Genomic DNA, 22,245 nt, shown 5'->3' with positions numbered 1-22,245 from the left:
GACTGTCGCTATCTAGTCAAAAACAATTAATACCAGTTCCTAATTACCTAAGCAAGCTAGGGTAAGTAGAGTGTCGAGCACAAGGAGTATGTGATCAATGTAAATCGTGTAACTAATTTCTAATATTATGAAGTAATGAGTTTTAGTGCTGATCACACAAGCAAATAATTTGGTTTTAGTACTGATTAAACAATTTCACAAATTCAAGCAATTAACAAAAACAAATCACACCCGGGGTTTAAGAATGCACACAAACAATAATCTCATGCAACCTAATATATTAACTATGACTAACTAACAAGCTAAACCTTAGACACCAACAATCGCTAACACACGGCACTGGTTATCAAACAATCCCTACCAGTGTGACTCAACTAAGGGCAATTGCATGCTTCATTGAATTCAACTAGTCAAAACAGTCATATGAGCAATTATTATAGTAACCGACAAACTAATCGTTCTGGTCAACGTAAACCTAAACCGACTGAATGCACAGTAATACTAAACATCAATACTCATAGATTATTCAAATAACAGTTACAAAGTATCTGTTCTTAATACATGAGAAAACTGAAAATGATACAAACTCTACATCCCGGGTATGACTCGAAAAGATTAGCCAAGCATCGACATCATGGAATCTTCAATTATGATAATAGTGAACATGGATATGATCTTGGTATGATTCGGAGTGATGGAATCGCCCTCTTGTAGCTCTGAAAATTACCTGGAAGTGGTTATTTCCCAAACTCTAATTTTATCATTATATAGGTTTTAAAATTAGCGACTCACGTAGTTTAATTTGGTCCAGCATATGGTACTCTAGTTTCAGCAAATGGTACTCTGGCTCAACAAATGGTACTCTAACTTTAGAGTATGATACTCTAATTCAACAAACCATACTTTCAAACTTCTTGGTGTGCGTTGCTTCTCTACATAGCATAAGATACTATGATTTCAACAAATGATGCGCTAAACCAACTTTTACCCATATCCTCCGGTTTTAATCATACATTATCACATATCATCCCGGGTCTTCATCTCGTGCTCGACATGTCCAAATTAGGTACTTTAAATAGACCTGAAATACAATAAACACGTATGAAGTATCGAAGTTCCCACAATAAACAGTTAAAACTAATAAATTAACGAACTTAATTATATACAAATTAATCAACCATCTCTTAGCAGGCAATGTTAGATTGGGGGGCTGAAGGGATGCGGTCCAAGTTTATACCCGTATTGGGATGAAGGGATATGGTCCAAGTGTAGATCATAGCTAATACATATACATCAGCCTCACAACTCGTGTTGTTGAGATGAAATAATTACTTGTTGAAGTTTGCTGTGATTTTCAAGTATGAGTATATTTTCGAATTTTCTCCTTTAAGATTATATACAAAACTTACGTGTTAATAAAGTGAAGAAGTCAAAAACAAGGTTGTTAGGGATAATAAAGTATCTATTTGCTCTCTCTCATGAGACGCCTGTGAATTCAATGTTCATTAACCACCCTCCGGCATCACCCGTTATAAATTAGCTATGGCGGGGTGCCTTAATTGTTGCAATAAATGGCTTATCGTGTTGAAGAATATGTAAATGAAGCGATTGAAGGTTTAGGGTATTAATTTCTTATATTCAATGCTGCGTGTTGTTGATAAAGGGTCGAATGCCTACTGACGATTACTCTGTATTTATCCCTACCATAACCCTAATTCTATGCCTATCTCCATCGCTCTAAACCCCCAACAGCATATGGAAAATCAGTAGCCGAATTTCAACCTATGGCAGGTGTGTATTCTCAATTTTGAACAAATCCGTTTATTTTGTTGTGATTGCAATTATGTTTTGAATCAAATTGCAACTTACACAATCTACTTTCATAACCCGAATTTAACCCTTAATTATGTTATTTGGACCAGAATCAACTAAATTTTTTGTTTTAATGGATTACTTTATTAACATAACTGTGAATCTATTTGTTATTTGTGATTCAGTTGATGAACATTTAGAAAACTGGCAATTGAATCTCTGTTTATGAGTAAACCGAGATCTGGGAGGACGCCCTTCATGATGTGGAAGCTAATAAACCAGGTTGTTGAAATGAATAGTTTGACCTTTTTAACTTGATATACTCTATTTAATCTAATTGTTTATTTAAGATTATTTTAGGTCAAAGAATTGGAAGAGAGGTTGACTAAATTCTGGCAAGGGATGACTTTGGTAACCCCGGAAGAACGAAAGATTGTTGAAAACACATTCTCATATTCAAACAGTAATTAAGGTTTCTTTTATTAATGTTTCTTTATTTTTTTCAAATTAAGCGAGCCAAACAAAAGAACGAACACACACGCTTAAACGGCCATATTTTCTTCTTCATATTTGATTGATAAGAAAGTGAACATGTTAATGTTCGTTTGTTAATATTCTAGCCTTACAGTTCACGAACCTTTTATTACAAGCACCTACCAAAAGTAAATGTATGCTCTACAATACAATTTGGGTAAAACCTACTAACATTACACAAACCCGTAAAATGGTCTTACCTACGGGCTCCACGAATGCCTATTTTCTAAACTACTAAATAATTGCAAATATTGGACTTAGGTATGTTCAGTTAATCAATTTTTATGATGAAATAGTAAACGTATTATTCTTTTTTGTGTTAATATTTCAGTGGCGTTTGACCTTTTGGATGCTTTGAAGAATGCAACAGTCAAATGAGATGTCATCTTTTGGACCCCGTATGATTATGTGGTGAGGTTCTCAATGCTCGTATTACTGTAATGTTATGGGGTGAGCGTTATTAGGTTTAATTAGTCTAACCAAGTCATGTAGAGCATACATTTACTTTTGGTAGGTGCTTTGGCATAAAATGGTCATTTAAATTTGTTATTAGCCAGTAAAAAAAATTCTATTATATTGCTATTAGCCAAGGCTGAATTTGTTATTGTCATTAAAACATTATCATGTTTCAAGTCCCATTTTTTGTTTGTTTTTTTTAATCCATCCATTATAATTTTAAGGCGGGTCTTGTTTCTTGGACTATTTATGTCTTATGGTATGATGACTAGGATTTTTATATAATACCATGAACTTCCCATGTCTATAACAAAATTCACTTTTGAAAACAAATGTTTCGAGTAGGAAATTAGGGAAGAAATTAGGTGAATCTAGAAAGGTTTTCAGGCTACGTTAAAATTGGGTAACATTGGATGCATTTCAAAAATTGAGTATACTGTTTGTACCAAATGTGTTACAATGTGTGTACTTTTTATTATGTTTTTTATGCTTGGTTAACTTGATAGAATCTGTAGTCACTTCATAATTTAAGTCAATCATCATTTTTGAAAAAATAAATAAATAAAAATTAAATGAGATGTTTCTAAGGCCTCTTTTTTATATTATTGTTTTTTTACATTTTGCATTTATCTTTTGACAGAAGCATAGAAGGAATGCTCTTTTTGTGAATCTTTCAGTTATAGGTAAGTATATACATGCTACTCTTGTAATGAGCTGAGCTTTTTTGAGCTTCAGCTAAGCTTGGGCGTCAAATAAAGCCTTGTTTAGTTCTCGATGCTTGTTTAGATCTTTGGATGTTATTTCACGTTGTACAACCGAGCTTAGGCTTGTTTAAGGTTTTCCTTAAAATATTTCGAAGTAATTAAAATTTATATAAATTAATCTTCAATTTGAATCGAACTGTATTGTAGGAACAAATGCCGGTTCGTCTTCCGTTACTATGAGAGTTTGAAGTTATCAACACCCATCTTAACTTGCACAAAACTCAACTGTTTTCACCCCTACGCATTTACTACCCGTTGTTAAGGACCCATGTGCATGAATTGTTTTCTTCTTTCTATGTGCGCTCTTAAAGTTAACTTATTTAGTGTTTTGATGTTGTTTTTATTTGTTGAGCAACTGCAGGATGAGCAAAGGCATTTGTTTAGTTGCGTTTGACTTTGGATATTATGATATATGAGGTGTGTGTGTGTGAGGTAATTTCAAGCTGAGGTAGTTCCTACACATGAAGAAACTGGAGTCGAGGTGTTGCTTATCCTTGGCTAGATCATTTATTCTTATTAACGGGTCATACATATAGATCAAAGTCTCAAATTACAAGAGGCGTGAGATAATACGATCCAGTTTTGCTACTTTTTTTCATTATTGTTTTAGAAGCGTTGTCCACTAGAAAAGCCTATTTGATAGAAATATTCCCTGCCATTTTCTCCAAAAATATGGTTGGATCAACGCATTTGTTTTACGCAATGATATATTATGTATGGGTGATTGGTCTACGCCAAGTTTTCACAACCAGAATTCTTAGATGTTTTTCTTTGCCTTCAAACTCATTTAATTTTGAAAAGTGAAGTTTTCGCAATTGGGTTGTAAACGACCACTATTGATCAACACATATATTTAAGTTGTGGATACGTATAAGAATCGGCCGATCATCTTTTGGTTACTTGCGACTTGACTAACCTAATATGGGCACAAGTGTTCATGCCACATTTTACTTTTTAATTTAGGTGTTCACATCAGATTTTCCTTTTCTTTTTATTTTTCTACTTATTTTAAGTGTTGATTATTTTCTCATGAAATCATTTTCATGTGTAGAATTTGGTGAGATGATAGAAATGTCTAAAAATGAGGCATTCAAAGCTCTTTATGCAGTATGTTTGTACGGAAAAAAAAGCTCTTTGAACATGATTTAAGAAATTACTAAGCTTAATTACGATGTTTTATGGTACCATGTTACGTTTCAAACTTACATGTCAAATATATACCATTTGTGCACGTAAACCAAATGTAAATTATATAGCAAATGTCGGTATTATAACGACCGGAACCGACACTGACATGTTGCGTACCCGTCGTAACGCGCGGGCTCTCCTATTAGTAGGCATTTAAGGCTGATATAAAATTCCTTACAAAACCTCATGACAAATTGTCAAACCAATGGATGTCAAATAAGTGTAACCACCAAACTTAATGAAACATCTGGTGGTTTGACAAGCACATCGGTGCCACACTTCAACAACTTATCAACCATTAACGATCTAGATACGTGCGCTTCTGAACCTGAGCGTTTGCATCAGTTTCAAAATTCAAAATTACAAAATTAGAGTCCACCACCAAGTCCATCTTGGCAGTCAGTATGTCAAACTAGGGGGCGAGAATTTAGGCCCATATCCGAACAACTCGTTGGACATGAATCTAGTCTAAGAGGTTGTTTGGTTCATTCAGATCTGGCTCAGATCTGAATGAGCCTCTATCCCATTCAGCAACAACACGAGTCTGAATGATTCAGACCTAATTTTAACAAACAGTCTGAAGTCTGAATGAATCAGATGTTTCTATCTGAAGATGTTACCATCTGAATGATTCCATTCAAATGTAAACAAACAGCCATAACATGATCATATCTAATCTATCATACATCGACCCAAAAGGGCTCTATGACACACGAGGGACACATGACCAGATTGTTGTTAGCAAAGGCATGTAAAGATAGTTATTCCATGTACTAGTAATTATTAACCCACATACGAATACTTAGGGGGTGTTTGGAATTGCTTCTTAAAAGTGCTTATGGCTTTTTGGAGAGGCAAAATATCCAAAATGTCCCTCCAAAAACACCTAAAAGCTCCAATTAAGCTTTTAGGTGTTTTTGGAGGGACATTTTGGATATTTTGCCTCTCCAAAAAGCCATAAGCACTTTTAAGAAGCAATCCCAAACACCCCTATGTACACCCAGAATAGTTACTGTGCACCCGCAGATGGCATGTATCAATATAAATACCTTGACGCTAGTTTTGTATTTCATTGGCAATTTTTCCTTTTCTTACTAAATCAACTCTCCTTTTATCTATTCATAAATAAGTTGAAGAATGCTATAAAACAGTATCGTACGTCCATTTTAGTGTGGTAACGTCCTAACCGAAAATTGAAAATTGGTTATAGCTTTTAGGCGCCAATTAACTAATCATATCCAACAATCACACCAATGGCTCTTCTTCCCTCCATCATCATAATCATAACCATAATCACCACCATGATCCACCCTACCACCACCACCACCATCACCGCACCCGAACAACCACCACCATACAACCTCTCCACTCTCCTCTCCACCCTCGGCTTCCACGACCTCTCCACCGCCACCACCACAACCCCCACCACTCCCACCACCATCTTCGCTCCCACCGACAACTCCCTCGCCTCGTGCCCATACTGCTCCCTCCCTCTCCTCCTCCTCGAACACTCGGTCCCCGCCCTATACCCTTACCACCTCCTCCAAACCCTCACCTTCGGTACCAAAATCCAAACCCTAGCCTCCACACCAACCAACACTCTCTGCCTCACTCTCACCGCCTCCAACACCTCCACTCTCTTCATCGCCGGCGTCGAGATCACGCGCCCTGACCTCTTCAACGACAACAGCCACTTCATCATCCACGGCATCCAAGGCTACCTCACGCACCTCTCACCTCTCTCCTGTCAAGTCGAACGCATGACGTCACTCTCCTTTCCACCGCAACTATCCGCCGCTACGCCGCCGTCAGCCGCCGCGCGTGGACTCCTCACGGACGCGATGTTTCATCTTCGAATTAGCCAGTACACTGTTCTCTCGCTACTGATTCAACAAAACCTAGATCTGATTTTGAAATTAAACGGAACGACGGTGTTCGCCGTCAACGACGGCGGCGTGTTCGGCGACGGCCACGCGTTTGTGCCTAATTTCAGATTCCACGTTGTTCCGAACCGGAGGTTAACTGGATTGGAATTGATTAAGCTGCCGGTCAATTCGGAGCTGCAGACGATGTCAGCCGGTGAGAAGCTGGTTGTGACCGTGGGCGGAGGCGGAGGTCCGTTGACGCCGATGCGGATTAATAATGTGAGGGTTACGAGCTTCAATATTTTGTGTAACGATGGGATTGCTGTTCATGAAATCGCAGCGCCTCTGCCACGTGTCCGTCGTACAACCGCCGGATGTTGGCCGGTAGAGATGGACGGCGGGCCCACGGCATTGCCGGGAAGATGATGGTGACGTCACTCTTTGTTTAGTTGTGTAAACGGAAAACAAATTTACATGATTTTGATGACGTCACAGCTTAAAATCTATTGATCATATAGTTTTTGATCGAAGCAAATTGAAATTGCTTCTTGTTCTTATCGCTAATTTTATCTATTTACTATTGCAAATATTACTATTCAACCGTCATTGTGGAGATTGTAGCTTCATGTCATTGTCAATAAAAAGTAAATTTTAACTAATCAATTCATAAACAAGTGTAATAGAGCGGGTAGTTAAATCCCTTTTCATTAACAAATCATCCTTTTATTTAGTTATAATTTTTGTTTATTACTACTAGTTTAATAAAAAAACCCAAAATTATATAAGTTATAAAAGGGAGAGACATGATGTTTTATGTGGCACCGGGTGATGGGAGACAAGACGAGTAGGCGACGTTCACTAGTTAGATCCCTTAACTAAACGTGCTTTATCGCATCGCACTGTCACGTCTTCAGGAGAGTGTTCACGGGCGTTGAACTTAGGTGAGGATTTTTCCTATAATAAAAGGCAGTATATCCCAATGTGATGAATTTAGTCAATAAATCATTTAAAAAATTCATTTGTCATTTAAAAATTAAATAACTTAAAAAGTTACAACTAAATCCATGTGTTGTTGTGCCCTCTCTGTGTGAATTATTTTTCAAAATATGATAATTTAGAAGGTTGAAATGGTTTTTAGGAAAGAGAGAGAATGGTAATGGGTTTTAAGAGATCCGTCATTTCAAATGGCGGATCTTTAATGGGTTTTAAGAGATCCATCATTTTAAATGGCGGATCTTTGATTATATAGGGTCTGTCGGTTTTTGTTGGATGAGTTGGACATCTAGCTGGTGCTTCGCCAATTGAAATAGCAGACGTGGTACATTTTTGTGTGATCCCTCATTTGAAATTACGGATGTCACTTCTCCTAATATGCCACTTTGACTGGTGGTTCACGATACCCAAAGTAACCTACCCCTTATCAATCAAAATGCCTTTTTGACAGACATCTGTCATTTAAAATGGCAAATGTCATCTGGACTCTTAATGTTTCATTTTTCTTTTTATAATACTTTTATTTATATTTTAAAAAGAATAATAATTAGTATTATGTATAAAATAATATATAGTATAATTTCAATTTCTTAAAAATAACATGTCCTTGTAAGGTTTAGGGTTTAGAATGATTTTATAAATTGGGTTTGAAACACGTGGAAGTTAAACCAACTGCAATGTTACAAATAACACTAAAGAATGGAGTTTCATTTGAGATTTAGTTTATAGAGTTAAAAGGAGAAAATTTTATGCATTCACATTAAAATTTTGAATATTTCAAATATCAAATCCAGTTTGAAAATATCATATATATAATCATTGAAATCACTTGTGTACTCGCACTTTTCTATTTTAATTATCATTATTAAATATTATCAATATTCATAGAGACAAATATACCATTATCCATGATAAAACATATTTTCCAATGAAATTACCAAGCCACAAACACATTTGTACGTTGTTTTCAATGAGTTTAACCAAGCCACACAAACACATTTATTTGATAATATACAATAAAGAAAAAGTACACCACTTATCAAATCTGTTAGATAACCGTTTTAAATAAGTTTTAAATAAATTGGTTCGTATCTTATTTTTTTCGATTAAAAGCCTTCAAACATCAGTTTTAATTCAGAAAAAACTTAACAGAGTTAAGTAAGTTTCTGTTAAGTTATTTTTTAAACATGGATCAAATGAGAAAGAAAATTATGAAAGGTGGGATTCATGGCAAGAAAATTTTGAGTTAAGATCACGATAAGCCAACTACCAAAATATGTGATTATTAAAATCTAATTTGACTTGAAAAAAATGATAACACCCATAAAGTTAACATGATAAATTAAATGTCGATTAAACGAATCCCAAATTAAAATGACGACTAAGTCACGCATTCTGCCAAGCATCACTCACACAATGACATAATTGGTTAAACAATAAATAGTGAAAAATCATAGGCGCTTGCACACTTCCATATGAATAGTGATTGTTTTAGGGAAAAAATAGTAAAATTGTTTCACACTCAATTTGGGTTAGGAAATTAAGGATCACATATTAATAGTTATATAGATATAAAGATGGGTAAATGAATGGGGATAGCGGTGAAACTCAAACCCAACATAATTGTGACATGTAATACCTGTCGGATTAGGGTTTGAGACGGGTGTGCAGGCTCGGCCCATAGGGTTGGCGGAGAGGGCTACGGCCCAAGACCTATCATCTTTTGAGGGCTGGAAAAAATTCTAAATTTATTATATAAGAAACAAACTCATGTGTAAACTACAACTTTTAAGTTAGTTCAGTTGGTAGCATGCTAATCAACCAAGCAACGTGTGACTGCTCGAAACTCCCTGCTTACATGTTATCTTACCAATCTTTTTTGGATTTTATTTGTGTACAGCCCCACTTTATTATAAGCATTTAAAGAACATAAAGACATTTTAATTTAAAATAAACAATGTTAAGAGAGACTCATGATTCATTTAGGTATTATTTGCTACAATACTTTTGTTTTGTTTATTCACAACTAGCGTCGTAATATCGACTTTTTATATACAAGTTATTGAGTATATATTTTTTGGGCCTAACTTTTTACTCACCATGAGCCCTTAAATTTTTAACAATTCTCAGGACGGCCCTGCGGGTATGAGATTAGTTTTGAAAATTTTCGCAGGTTTGAGATTTCTAAAACACTGGATTAGCCGACGCGATTACCCAATCACATTTACCCGATTATATACACAACATAACTTTTTATATATTTATTTTAAATCGTTCTTTGGTTTTTAATACTATATCGTAGAAATCGCGATTAGTTATTGTTTTCAACCGTTAATACCATATGGTTTCTTTTTTATTTAGTTGCAACTTTTTTTTTGTTATTCCTTTTGTACATATACTTTTTACATTCAACGTATTGGGTATGTTTGAATTTTGAAAGTTCTAAGTATGATATAATAACATAATCTTAGTGTTGAAGCTAATAATATTATATTATTTAATATTATTTGAGAAACCCGAAACCCTATGAATATTTCAGAAACCCAACGGGTAATTATCAGATAAACATTAGACGAGTTTGAAACGAGTTTGAGACGGATTTAATAATCGAGTATTGATTTGAGAATACCTAATGCCAACCCAAGCCGGACCCACTATCATCCCTAACTATGAAAGTAAGTTTGATAAATATAAAATTAACATAGAAGAATCAAATTGCATTTTTAGACATAATACCACTATATATAATTTAGAATATAATTATCATGACATATCAAAATGTTATTCATTATAACAATTGGGTTCTAACTGAAAGTTTTAAAATTCGTAGGGTGTTTATTGCAAACACGATTAGGGTAACTATAAATTCTCTATATAAACATATCTATAAACACCTAATCGGTGCCGCACCATCGCTTCGGTCACACATCCATAACTTAACCCTAAATATGACATCTCTTCATCGCTGGCGCCTGGCGATGTAAGCGCTTTTATTTTATTTAATCTGATCTGATTTGCTTCATATGCTTGTTTTCAAAAAGCGCTGTTTTACGATTTATTTTATTTTAGTAATTTTTATGGACTTAAAGTCATATATTTGCTTGGTGTTAATATAACATAGATGCATACTAATTCGATTCGGTTTGAGAATCAAAGTAAAAATTATGCAACACAATAAAAAACAAAATTGTAGCATATATTTTTTGGTCCCCAATTTGAAATGTTTAAATTTTTTTAGGGTTTTGGGATTTTTACTTGTTTTGCATATTTTAAATGTTAGATTTGATGTTATCTATTAATCTCACATTACATGCAGATTTGGTTATTTAATTGGGTGGAAATAACATGTTGATCGTTCATAGAGTTTCCAAGGTATCAACTCAAAAAGGTAAAATCTAAGCTATCCGAACTAGCGGTGTTCAAAAAAATCTGAACCCGTATCTGAAATATTCGAAAATCCAAATCCGAAATATTCGAAAATTCAGATATCCGAATCTCGGATATCCGAAGTTTCGGATTCGGATTCGAATATTGGTGTTGAGAATTTTCGGATATCCGGTATCCGAAATTTGAAATTTAATTAATTTTTTTTATAATTTATATCTACATCGCAATCAAATAAATCCTACTATACTATTAAAACAAATTAGTTTGCTTTCACATGTCCCTTTTCTATTGGATGATTTCCTTTCTTTCCAAATATATCTTGCACTTCTCTATTTTTCTTACCAATTAAATAAATCAAAAATAAAATCAATCTATACATACTATTAAAGCAAACAACAATTTTCACTTGTCAACATTCTAGCCCCTCCACATCAATGCCACATCAATGCCATGTCACCAATTCCTTTCATACTAATGTCAATTCATCCTATAACCTATATTTAAACAATAACATTTCTTAATTTTTTACCCTAATCATGTTTTTCTTTCTTTCTCTAGTAGTCGGATCTTCTTTCATCATCTCCCATATTCCGGCCAATCCAAATCTATATCTTTATTAATTATTTTCTGGTAAATTTCTATTATATATTAAATTCCGATTGTTGATATATGTATTTCCGGCAATATTATATTTCTTCCGGTTATTGTTTCCTCTAATCTTTTTATGTTTCTTTTAATTGTTAACTAATTTTATTAAAATCAGTTTAGGTTTTTAATAAAGAAAGGCGATGTCTACAATTTTTGGACGTGTTTACGTTTTTCCGGTAAGTTGACGGTAATTTTTTCCGGTTATGTGTTATACTTATGACAATGATGATTATTTTATATGTATTAGTATTTTTTTTTAATTTTTCGTGTTCTTTTGTTTTACATGCTATTAATCTATGTTCTAGATCAAAATTATGTTCATCCATCGACGGTATCAAAATCGGAGATTCCATGGTTAAAAACCATATTTCTTATTTTCCGGTAAGACATTCAATTTTTCCGGTTACAAATTAAAAATCAAATATTCCATAATATCAACATTAATATTCTACTTTCTAATTTCAGGTCAATTCCAAGACTAATAAATGTTCATTTATCTGGAAATTCTACAAAAAAATCCAGCATACCATGGTCATTGTCACAATATCGTTTTTCCGGTTACATCTTTTAAATTTTCCGGTTATTAACTATAATTCAAAAAACCATAATATCAATATTAATTTTCGATTTTATTATTTCAGGTTATTTTCCGACTCATATAATATGATTTCACAATTGATCAAGACTTTATAAGATGTATTTTTATTATATTATCGTGTATAGATTTTCTTTTTTGAATATTCATGTATTTCAATATTTCAATTTCATAAATTTTAGTTAAAGCTAAATAATAAAATATACCTTGATGTATATTTTATTTTCCGGCGCCTTAATAAATGACACAATTAACTATTCCATTAATTCGAATTATTTAGTTTGACTTTCCTAATTTATGGTCATAACATGATTCCCATTTTATATGTGATATACAGTTATTTATATATGTTTCCCATGATAATTTTATACCGTATTCGATGATTTATGATTCATTTTCGCTTAGAATTGATATATCACTAACTAAATGAAGTTTTGTAGGTCTCTGGTGCGATAAACAGTCAAAAAGGAGTTTAAACAAGTTAAAAAAAAGAACCAGGACAAATGAGGGTTGAACCGGAATGAACCAGTAGAAGAACCGGACTAGAGGGACCTGGTCGCGTAACGCGACCAGGAGAAGGAACCTCGTTGCGTGACGCGACGGGGATATATTGTGTCGCCGCGTAACGCGTCCAAACACATTATCTCGTCGCATGGCGCGACGAGCACCTTTTTCTGGAAGATTCTGACGTGTGGACGGGTTTTTAAAGTCTTAATCACTATTTAAACATCTTTAACTTAAAACCTAAGGAGAACCTGACACCAGCCGAATTAGAGTGTTTTTGGAGCCATCTTAAGAGTCTTGTGGTGATTTTGAAGGCAAGAGAACATCCGGTGAAGAGCTAGACGTTAAAGATCGAAGAATACGGGTTTTATCGCCTTTAATCTTTCTTTCTTCATTATTTCACCATGTTTTCATTATTATTTGTTTTGTTTGATTTAGACTTTATGATGCTAGGCTAAACTTCATGTCTAACTAGGTTTGATGAACATGTTTGAAACTTGATTCTTGCTTTGGATAATTGTTTGATTATGGATTTCGTTATTTAATAGTAAAGACTTGGTTTTGTTTTCATGATGCTTATAAGTATTTATTATCTTGATTGATTATTAACTATTGCTTCACATAGATCTTTTATCTTTTGATTGTGTTCTTTAGATTTAGGGTTTATGTTTAAATCATTACTTGGTATTTTGATTATTATGATTAAATGGGCCCATTAGATCATAGAAGCTTGTTGATAGTTAGTTAGGGTTTTAAATGTTTTGCTAAATTCCAAAAGCTGTAAGGTGAGGAGTTGTTCATGTGTCTTAGTCAATTGCATGCTAGGATAGTAGTGACAATATTCTTGCTTATTGTGTTGATCCATGTTCATGATGTCATGTTAGCTTATCAAGTTATCTAGAGTTTTGTATTTCGTAAGATTGCTTGCTTTAGATACTATTAATTAACCGTAATTAATGACTTTGCGAAAATCAATAATACTGATTGCTTGATAATCTAATAATTGTACTTTGGGATTTCATTTGATTCAGTCAAAGGTCCTTAGGGTTTGTTAGATGAATATGTTTAGAAATCAGTTTCCATAATCATGTTATTTGTCCATTGCTTGATGATTGTTGATACATGAGATTTTTACCTAGGTAGATTCCTTCTCTTATTGGTTTCGATCTTGTGTTTAATTGTTTGTTTCTCGTTTGCTTGTTTATTTACTTTCTTAGTTTAATATTAGTTTAAAATTAGTTTAAAATCCCCCTTTAAAAATTAATAATAAATATTCGTGTCGTAAGTCGTGTCTAATTAGTTAATTAACGTAATTTATAGAGTCCTGTGGGTTCGATATTCCGGACTTACTTAGCTTTAGTACAATTGACCGGTTCACTTGCCGGTGTTTTGTGTAGTTGAGTCTTAGGTTTAGTTTTTATTACTTGTTTAATTTAGTTGATATTTAATTGACTGTTTTTAGCACATCAAGTTTTTGGCGCCGTTGCCGGGGACTCTTAGCAATTGCGTTATTAGTTTTGAATTGGACTTATCTGTTACATCCGTGCTATTTGTTTTATTTTTGTTTGAGTCGTAGGAGTCTAATTTAAGTTTTAGTTTATTTTTAAGTATTCGAGTCTACTCACTTGGTCTTTGCGTTTTTAGGTTTATGCCACATCTTCGTTCGCAAGGACCACAGCTGGATAATCTTGGATCTTCTCCGTTGAAGACCGAGGCTAATTCGTCAGTAGAAGAACAACTGTCAGAACCCGCATCAACACCAAATTCGTCACCACCCAGTTCACCACCCGAAAGTCCTAGAAGTCAAGATCCAATGGCCGACAATAGGACAATTGCTGCTCAAGCCTTCGATGGCTTAACCGGAAACCAATCATGCATCGTCGTTCCCGAGATCGACAACCCCAACTCGTGGCAGATTCCGTCATACGTCATGAACAACATCGTTCAAACTAATCAGTTTCATGGTAACGATGACGAGGATGCGCCAGCTCATATTAACCGACTTTACCGCGTTTTTAAAACTTTTAAATTGCAAGGTGCTACTGAAGATGCAATTTTCTTACATCTTTTTCCTTTTTCAGTTACAGGTAAAGCAGCTACTTGGCTTGACACGCAGCCACCTGGCACGTTCACCACTTGGGAAGCACTACGTTATGCATTTATCAAGAGATACTTCCCACCGGCTAAAGCGGCTGTTCTTCTCGATCAGATTCACTCGTTTCACATGGAGCCGGATGAGCAATATTGTCATGCTTGGGAGCGTTTTCAGAACTTGCTGTCTCGATGCTCACAGAATGGTCTCACACCATGGGCTCTCGTGGAGAAATTTTACAACGGGCTGAACTACGAAACCCAAGTTCGGTTCGACACGGCCGCAGGAGGAAGTTTACTGGCGAGGAAGAACGTCACCGAGTGTAACTAGATGTTTGAGAGCTTCGCTCAATCTGACCTTGCCAAAGTGCCACATCGCGGGATTTCCACTCCCGTTAGCAGTACATCCTCATCCGCTCGATGTGTACACCAGGTTAATCTGGATACTAGTGTGGTTGTTGCTTTGGAATCACTAACTCGAGAGGTTAAGGAGCTGAAGGCCAAGGTGGACAGGTGTGAGTTTTGTAGAGGTGGACATGGTACGTTGGAGTGCCCGGTGATGAATCAACAGGTCGATTTTGTCGCTGGTCAGAATAGGTTTCCCAACAATTACAGCAACAGTAATCAGAATTGGAACACCTACAAAAACCCGAATCAGAATAATTCCAACTGGCGTCCGTCAGGCGCACCACCCGGATTTCAAAATTCTTATGCTTCAGGACAAGGTCAGTATTTTAATGTTAATAATACTAATAATACTAATGTTCAAAATAATGTGCAGGAGGATTCGAACGGTGGAATTGGGCGTTTGGAAGAGATGATGAAGCTAATCTTGGAGAGAGATCAAGCAACACAGAAAAAGTTCGCCGAGCATGACTTACTCTTCAAAAACCAACAATCTTCTATTATCGATATTCAAAGGACTGTTGGTGACATTGCTCGCTGTTTAGAAGAAAGGCCCCCAGGTCAGTTTTCGGGTATTCCTCAAACTAATCCGGCTGCTCAATTGAAAGCCATCTCCACTCGTAGTGGTAGGGTTTTCGGTCCGGAGGTAGTTAGTAGAGAAGTTGAGAAAGATGGGGAAGATGAGTTGATAGATGAAGATATAGAAATGGAGGCTCCGGGTAAGTCACAAAGTACAACACCATATATGGAGCCGCAAGTTGAGAAAAACACCGAGAATAAGCCGGTTGGAGCCCGGCCACCACCACACATCATCAACCCTGCCTATGTCCCGTACCCCGCTCGTCTAAAAAATCAACAGTATACGAAAGATTACGGGCATTTTCTCAATATATTTAGCCAATTAAATGTCAACCTCCCGTTCATCGAAGTCCTCCAGCATATGCCTAAATACGCCAAATTTTTGAAAGATTTCTTAAAAGGAAGGATAATTTGGAGGAGCTGTCGACTGTACCGCTAAATGGAGAGTGTTCTGCAGTAGTTCTTAATAAAGTACCGGAGAAATTACCCGACCCCGGCGTTTTTACCATTCCATGTTTTTTCGGAAGTGATACGACGTGTCAAGCATTGGCCGATCTTGGAGCTAGTATAAACCTCATGTTGTATTCTTTATATGAAAAGCTAGGCCTAGGAGAGCTCACCCCTACTCGTATGACGTTGTCTTTAGCCGATCGTTCCGTTAAGTATCCGAGGGGTGTCGTGGAGAATTTGCCTGTTAAGGTAGATAATTTGGTTTTTCCCGCGGATTTTGTTGTTTTAGATATGGAGGCAGACGAGAGAGTTCCTATTATTTTGGGTCGTCCGTTTTTACGTACTGCTAGGGCAATTATTGATTTGTTTGAAGGTAAGATAACCCTTACAGCCGGTGATGATAGTGCCACTTATTTGGCGAAGTCCATGAGGCATCCGAGTGGTCAAGACGGTCTCATTGATCCATGTCACCCAGTTTACTCCATAGAATCATCTATTTCGGGCATGGATCCAAGTCTTGACGAGCCCCGTTCGGTGAGTTTAAGTGTGGGGAAGGAGCGAAAGGTTTTGAGTTCTCGGGTAATGGTAAAGTGTGTTAGAGAACGGGGTGGTGGAAAGCGTAAGGTTGAGAGGGTTTGTGGAGTTAGAAAGAAAAAGACAAAGGTTGATGGATGGTCGGATAATGATTTGGAATCCTTGAGGGCATTGGAGTTCTACCGAGGTGGAGGAAGCTCCACTCGGTCCGCCACGTGATTCGCTTAGCATGGGTTCTTGAGTGAAAACTCAAGTGTAGAGTTTGTATTATTTTATTTTATTTTTATTTTTATTTTTATTTTTATTTTTTTTGAGTCCCTAATGTAGTTTTTGTAGTTCGACTTTGTTTGGTGTTTTTGAGTTTTGCTAAATTTGAAGAAGGACTGTATGAGCTAGTGAGGCAATCCCCAAGGAAAAATTTATTGAAAAAGACAAGTGTGGGGATGGAGCAGCCGAGCCGTATACTTTCTATTTATTTATGCTAATTATTCATGTGTTATTTGTCGGTTGATTGAAACACTTTAATTACTTAATATCTATCGTTACGATAAGATACATTTTTAGATATGTTTGTTGAATTTTGGTCGCTTACGTTCGTGAAAGAAGGAGTTACCATTTGCTGAGCACGTTCGTAGTTGGAGGGCTTTCATGGAAGAAGACTTTGGCATCATATTTCATGCGCATATTACCAGCTAAGTCTTTTCCTTTATCTAGCTTGTTAATTATTTTTTATTTTGTTTTCTGTTTTTAATTTTTAGTTTTTTTTGTAATCCGACTTTATTTTTAGTTTTATTTTTATTTTAAGTCGTCCTTATCCTTGCATTGAGGACAACGCAAAATTTAAGTGTGGGGATAAGATATTTGAGTCGTAGTTTGGTTTTGCATAAAAAATTGAAAAAATAAAAATTAAAAAAAAATTGAAAAATGTTTAAAAATATCCCTTGAATCTAGTTTTTTGCGTTAAAGTGGGAGATGATGATATTAATCGGAAATTGGTTTTTCAAACTACTAATAATATGAGATAAATAAAAGAAAGCGCACTTAACTTGGGATGCGTCGGTAGGCTCAGCTAGAGATGGTCAAAAAAACCGGTTAGGGAACCGGTTTGCCGGTTTAAACCGGAAACCGGTTTTTACGAAAACCGGTTTTTTAAAAACCGGTTTGACCGGTTTACAAACCGCCGGTTCGTATTTCGGTTACAAGTTTTAGATCCAAAACCGGTTAACGAACCGGTTAATGAAAAAACCGGTTTTTTTTAATAGCCGGTTATGGAAAAACCGGTTAACCGGTTTATAAAAAAAACCGGTTTTTAACCGTTGTGGAAAAACCGGTTAACCGGTTTCTCCATAACCGGTTAACCGGTTAAAAACCGGTTTTTGAACGTTGTATAACGGCTATATGCCCGTTTTTTTTTTTGACCGTTTTTTTTTTTTTTACCATTTTACCCCCACAAACATCTATATATAGTTTAGGTTGGGTATTGGTTAGATCACACTCGATTATACAACTCCAAACGCTCTAAACGTTTATTTCATACGCGATTATTTTGTTATCTCACGCTCAATTATACCACATTACCACTCCATACGCTCTTATTTCGTAGTCGATTATCATGGCCTCCCAAAGTGCTGCTTCATCAGTCAACATGGGTGCCTCGAACACGGGAGAAACGGTCGTTCGGGTCATCCCCACGAAACGAAACCATGATGTTTGGCAACATTTCGACCTATGCGAAATGTCTAACGGTAGCCAAAAAGCTCGATGCAAACATTGTTTGAAGTTTTATGGCAAAGATGCAAACTCCACTTTAAAAGCGCATGTACAAAGGCCCTTTTGCAAGGCCTTGAAGGACGAATCGGGAAGTAGTTCGCAGCCGGAGATGACGAATCAAGGAGCGGTGTTTACGTACGACCTTGAAGCGGTACGTCAAAAGTTTTCAAACTTTGTGATTCAACAAACACTTCCTTTCAACCACTTCGACAACCCTCAATTCACGGAGATGATGCAAAACTATGTTCAACCACGCTACCAACACGTAAGTCGTTCGACCCTTAGAAGAGATTGTCTTAAAGCATGGAAAAACGCTAAATCCGAACTAATTTCATACTTTTCAAACTTACAAACTGGTGTAAACTTAACAACGGATGTGTGGTCGGTACCTCATGGTTCGCCCGACTCATACATTTGTGTGACGGCTCATTGGGTTGACCCCGAGTCGTGGCAAATGATGAAACGAACCGTTGCGTTTCAATTGTTTGATTACCCGCACACGGGTAGAAATATTTTTAAAATCTTGGATAAAGTCATTCGACAATACAAGATTGAACATAAAATCTTTTCAATTTCGTTTGATAACGCGTCCAACAATACGGCCGCGGTTGGCCATTTAAAATTAAAGTATAAACCTATTTGTGATGGAGCGTTTTTTCATAGCCGATGCATTGCACATATTATCAACTTGGCCGTGCAAGATGGGTTAAACGTGATCGAAACGCAAAGAAACAATTTTAAAAGAATGTTACGAGATGTTTTTAGCAACAATAAAACATTTTCAAGATACAAAAAATTTTGTGTAGAAGCTAATTGTCAATGGTTGGGGCCAAATTGGGATTGTCCAACAAGATGGAACTCGACTTGTAATATGTTTGAGAAAGCCATCCAACAAAATGAATCATTAATTGCGTTTCATCAAATTTTGTCAAGTAGGGGTAAATGTGCACCGTACGATCCTAGAAACTGGTTATTGATTGAGATCGTTACGGAGGTCCTTCAAATTTTTAAATCTTGCACAACTAGTTTATCCGGGGTTTACTATCCAACAAACCCCATTGCTTTACCAAAAATTGCTGTCATGTGCACAAAGTTGAGTGAACTTCATTGTAGGGGTGCACCTTATTTTGATATGGGTGTAAAAATGAAAGAAAAATTTAGAAAATATTTTCAAGAACTACCCGCTGTTTTGACATGTGCTGCTGCGTTAAACCCTTGCATCAATGTTGGTGGTGTTGAAGCTTTAATAGAAAAAATTTGTGATGAGCTAGAGTTAAACGACGATCAAAACCCCTATTATAGCCAAACTTTAAAGAATGCTTTCAACACCACCTTGTCAAACATGTATGATGTCTACCTTACAAAATACGGGTCGTCTTCCCAAATTCATGACTCGTTAAGAGCTGTTGCCCAATCCCAATCCCAAACCGACCTTGAAATGGGGATGTACTACATGATTTGGGAAGACGCCGGTAAACGTCAAAAGGTAAACACCCCAAGCAGTGAACTTGGAAGGTATGGTGGTACCAACTTTGTGAAACACATGACTCCGGATGAATTTAGAAGTCTTGATTTGCTGGCTTGGTGGAGAGGTAAGGAGGATGAGTTTCCGATCCTCGCCGCCATGGCCAAAGATTTACTAACGGTCCAAGCTTCCACGGTAGCTTCGGAGTCTGCTTTTTCTGTTTATGGCAGGGTTATATCGATTAGGAGGACTTGACTCACTCCACCAGCTATAGAGATGTCGATTTGCTACAAGGATTACTTGGACTCTTTAGATAGGGCACAACATCAACGCTCACTCGAGGGGGAAATGGAGTATGAAGCGGGCTTGTATGAAGACGAGGTCAATGAAGGACACACTCAACCAATGACCGATGAAGAAGCCGCGTACGACGATTACCTAAGAAATAGCTCGGGATCGGGTAGCGAAGAAAATTAGTTAAAGAAACAGCAAACATGGAGGCAAATAATGAGTAAGAAACAGCAAGTTGTTCATGTAATCGTGTCTAAGCATTCTTTAATGTTTGTATTTTTGAGTTACGAATATGCGATAACGATTTAATGTTTGTATTTTTAATGTAAAAACTATAAATGAAAGTTATGTGTTTTTAATCTTTGGTTTGTTGAAAACACATTCACCAACACACACTCATACTCATCTTCCAAGCAAAGAACCCTAACAACGAAAGCAAAGAATGGCTTCGGTCAGTCCGTTTTGCCTTGTAGTTACCGGTTTGCCTTGTAGTTACCAGTTTGTTTATACTGTGAAAAAATAATGGTTATTAAAAAAAAAAAAAAACAGGTTAACCTAAAAACCGGTTATTAAAAAACCGGTTAATAAAAAAACCGGTTTATTAACCGGTTCTAACCGGTTTCTAAACCGGTCCTAACCGGTTAGACCGGTTAGGGTTTTGACAGACAAAAACCGGTTATTAACCGGTCCGGTTATTAACCGAACCGGTTTTTTTCCGGGCCAAAAAAAACCGGTCCGGTTAATAACCGAACCGGTTTTTTTAAAAAAACCGGTTTGTGCACCTCTAGGCTCAGCCTTGAAAATGAAAGGGCAAATTTGATAAAATGGGTCGGAAATCTCTTGTGGGTAAAGCGTTTTGTCCGTAGAAAATAAGTAATGAAAGGTCAGCCATACTCAAGCCTCAATTTTTGGTATGAAAAAGTGAAAAATATTATAAAGTTTGAAAAAATTGAATACGTTATCATATGATGCTTGGGTAGGTTTAACGTTAGAGTATGCCGTGTAGCCTGTGATATAAATCTTAAACTGCTAGTTTTAGTGTTTTACACATCATTGGCGTATGGTTTTATAACCTTAAATCTTGTATTGATGGGATGCCCGGGACCGGAGACCATGGGTCTGTATGCCGACTATTCATCTGGGTATTCACAATTCCAAATGGAGTTGTGAATATTTAAAATAAAGCTAAAAAAAGAGAGCAAACCCGCAGTTTTCTGCCACTTAAGTCTCTAAACATGATAAAAAAAAAATACAAAAGTACAAATGCATTACAGAATTGATCATCCACGCTGTTAGCCATGTGGGTCCCCTTGCTCGCGTCTCATTACCATTAAGAAACGGACCACAAGGGACACGCTACATGTAAACCCTACAGATGAAATTTTGCATACTCACCTATGGTGATGGTTCGGTGTATTGCTTGATAACGGGGGTATGTCATGTTGTGGGGGAACACTAGCTATGAATTAATTGAACCTTAATAATATCTAATGGCTGCTTGGTAGACTTTGATGCTTAAGCTTAAGTGGATAAACAATACCCTTGATCGTCTTAACTATTCATGAAAAAAAAAATAGAGCAACAAAAAGTTTTAAATATGCTAATTTTAAGGTTTAAGTCAAGTTGAGGTGGTTTGGTCCGGTAAAAACTGAAAATAAGCGGGTCTTAACTGTGTAAACCACTGAGTAAAAAAATTGTCGGATCTTCTTTGTCCCGGTAAAGATTAAGGCATGGGTTTAAGTGGACAACAATATCGGTGATCGCAGTTTTTGCGTTTTTTCTGAGCTTTAAAATTAACCTATATGTTTGTTATGCTGTATTTTCCGATTCTGATCTAACTGCAACAAACTTTTTCAGGGACGAAAAAAGAATAAGTGTGGGGATATTTGATATACAATTATTTATATATGTTTC

The 22,245-nt window shown here is 36.1% G+C and overlaps 1 protein-coding gene and 1 long non-coding RNA gene across 2 annotated transcripts in view; both read left to right on the top strand.

The window, feature by feature from the left end:
* Window positions 1-6,007: 6,007 nt before the first annotated feature.
* Window positions 6,008-7,045, top strand: LOC143545535 (uncharacterized). Its single transcript, XM_077037413.1, has one exon. The coding sequence runs from the start codon at window positions 6,008-6,010 to the stop codon at window positions 7,043-7,045; it is 1,038 nt and encodes a 345-aa protein (XP_076893528.1).
* A 2,086-nt stretch (window positions 7,046-9,131) lies between these two features.
* Window positions 9,132-22,245, top strand: part of LOC143545555 (uncharacterized) — a 39,673-nt gene continuing 26,559 nt past the window's right edge. Inside the window, exon 1 of the long non-coding RNA XR_013137450.1 lies at window positions 9,132-10,426. This is a non-coding gene — a long non-coding RNA (uncharacterized LOC143545555). The remainder of the gene's footprint in view (window positions 10,427-22,245) is intronic.

The sequence above is a fragment of the Bidens hawaiensis genome, unplaced genomic scaffold (genome assembly GCF_021521415.1).
Source record: "Bidens hawaiensis isolate Kalapana, Puna unplaced genomic scaffold, B.hawaiensis_p1.1 tig00013980_1, whole genome shotgun sequence".
Lineage (NCBI taxonomy): Eukaryota > Viridiplantae > Streptophyta > Magnoliopsida > Asterales > Asteraceae > Bidens > Bidens hawaiensis.
This window is presented reverse-complemented; position numbering and strand designations above follow the sequence as displayed.

Coding starts and splice junctions, on each gene's coding strand:
- LOC143545535 (XM_077037413.1), top strand. CDS start 6,008: ATGGCTCTTCTTCCCTCCATCATCATAATCATAACCATAATCACCACC.